This window comes from Coenobita brevimanus, chromosome 107, assembly GCF_032717465.1.
Source record: "Coenobita brevimanus isolate Jiangsu-jjx chromosome 107, ASM3271746v2, whole genome shotgun sequence".
NCBI classification, from domain to species: domain Eukaryota; kingdom Metazoa; phylum Arthropoda; class Malacostraca; order Decapoda; family Coenobitidae; genus Coenobita; species Coenobita brevimanus.
Genome location: NC_137060.1, coordinates 26,973,599 through 26,976,098, shown reverse-complemented (window position 1 = coordinate 26,976,098; position 2,500 = coordinate 26,973,599). Strand labels below are relative to the sequence as shown.

At 45.5% G+C, this 2,500-nt stretch overlaps 1 protein-coding gene across 1 annotated transcript in view; it reads right to left on the bottom strand.

Annotated features, from left to right (window-relative positions):
• The window catches only part of LOC145416756 (uncharacterized), a 30,586-nt gene extending 28,572 nt beyond the window's left edge, over nt 1-2,014 (bottom strand). Inside the window, exon 1 of the mRNA XM_080285680.1 lies at nt 1,860-2,014. Within this exon, the coding sequence (XP_080141806.1) occupies nt 1,860-2,014 (155 nt within the window). The remainder of the gene's footprint in view (nt 1-1,859) is intronic.
• Between the last annotated feature and the right edge of the window lie 486 nt (nt 2,015-2,500).

The following is a 2,500-nucleotide window of genomic DNA, read 5'->3' as shown; positions in this document are numbered from 1 at the left end:
CATCCTTGGCACGAGCGTCAGCAGTATATCATCTCACCAATGTTGATCATTTTTATTACATTTTTGCCCCAAGCTAATCAATCAAGCGCCTCTCGCTGCACTAAAGCCTCCCGCATTCATACAGGTTGGGTCGGAAATAGCGCTACACTAGACCCTCACCTGGTAGTATCTTCCGTGTATAGGGGACGGCCCAGTCAGCTAGTGTGGGCGCGAATGTGGCGTTGGTAGTACGAAATAAATAACCGATGCAGGACAGTGGCAGTACAAAATAAATAACCGACGCAAGACAGTGGGAGTACGAAATAAATAACTGATGCAGGACAGTGGGAGTACAAAATAAATAACCGACGCAGGACAGTGGGAGTACGAAATAAATAACCGATGCAGGACAGTGGGAGTACAAAATAAATAACCGACGCAAGACAGTGGGAGTACGAAATAAATAACTGATGCAGGACAGTGGGAGTAGGAAATAAATAACCGACGCAAGACAGTGGGAGTACAAAATAAATAACTGATGCAGGACAGTGGGAGTAGGAAATAAATAACCGATGCAGGATAGACTATGACAACACTGAGCCCCCGCAACACACAAGAAATTGCCTGGTGGTGTGGAAGTGGAGTGCAGGTATATATGAATCACAGTGAATTAATGGTAACACTGCTTGCACGTAGGTATGACACTGAGCAAGATTGTGTCAGATTTAATCATATTTATTGCTGTGTGTCATGTGGTAATGTGTGAGTTGTTTTTGTTTGACTGGATGAGGAAATGTGGTTAATTTTGAGCTTAGGCTAGATTACAGTCCCACGAATTCATCATCATTATTATCATCATCATCATTATCGTCACCATCATTATAATCATCATCATCACCATCATCATCATCATCATCATTTTTTCTCCCTAAGGATGAGGTGAAGTAAAATCCAGATAATAGCTAAAGTGTTTAATAATCATCTTGCACTAAAAAAAAAGTTTGATAAGAAAAATAACGAGGAAGTGTGAGGCTTTGAACTGGAGAGATTGTATGTCGCATTCCATTCTGTATGAGAGAGAGAGAGAGAGAGAGAGAGAGAGAGAGAGAGAGAGAGAGAGAGAGAGAATGAAATCAGGCGATAGCTAGAAAAACGAGTTAAAAAAAAAGTCTGATCTTAATGAAGTGGTTCAGGCAAAATGAAAATGTCTGTCAGTCAACAGGATAAATCAGTAAGGAGAAGGTGTTACGACTTAAAAGTAAGAAAAGAGTTGGGGTAGGTCATGTGGAGTTTTACTGGGAATAAACTGAATACAAAGATCAAAGAATACATTAATTATCCACGCCGGGATTATAGGGATTACAGAATACGGAGATTACAGAATACAGAATAGCCTTGATTATACTACAGGATTAAGGATAAAAAGAATGCAGATTAGTTTAGATCATCCTTCACGCAGTCCTTCTGTTCAATCTGTCATGGCGTAGGGAGGGGAGAACACTTAATCAGATGTATTTAAGTCTGTATGGTATGTTATTTAGGTCTTTTGTGATGGTTGGTTACGAGGGTTAAGGAGTTATAGCAACAGAGGTATTTGTCATTTCAGGATTTTGGTTTGTCTATCCACCCATACCTACATCAGTTCATAAATCTATCCATCGGTCCATTCATCTCTCCACCCTTCCATCCATCTAGCTATCCATCCGTCCATGCATCCATTCGTCCATGCATCCATCGGTGCAATCCATTCATCCACCCATCCATCCATCCGTCCGTCCGTCCGTCCGTCTATCCGTAGGTACATACATACACACATTGCCTGACGCTGCATCCTGGTAGGGGTGGCCTTGACAAAATGATATGCTTTGGTTTATATTTACTGGCACACTCCTGCTCCCTGAGTCCTCCTAATCCCTGACACCTTCTGCTTGCACGGTGCACCCCTGACACACCGCTGTTCCCCTGACACCTCCCTGAGCTTTTTGACACCCTCTCCCTTCCCCCAATATCCTTCATACTCTTTTGTCACTCCCATGCTCGCCTCACACCCTTCACTTTCTCCTTCCTTCCTTCCTTCTCCCCTTCTGCCCCGCTTTTCCCTCTCCTTGCCTCGCTATGCCCCCAGTGCCCTCCAGTCACTCCCCTTAATTCCATATACCCCCTCTGTCACCATTTGCCTTCCCATGCCCCCACCTGTCACCCAACCCCTCCTGATATCCTTGGAGGTGTAAGCAGGCGTTATAAGGGCGTAGCGTCGAGGGGGGGGTGGAGCAGAAGGCGTCATGGGGGTGGAGGGAGGGGGCAGAAGGCATCAAGGGGATGGAAGGGGGGCTAGGGCGTGGGGTGCGTCTGAGGTCAATACTGGCGCCTTCATTAGTGGTAAAAGGTGCACGGCCAGCTGGGGGCACGCACCATCCCCCCTTCCCCACACCTATAAATGAACAGCAGAACTCTATGCACCCCACCACCCACGTTTCACTAACTATGCCGTCGTAGGAACGTGGTCAAATAACCCTCCCAG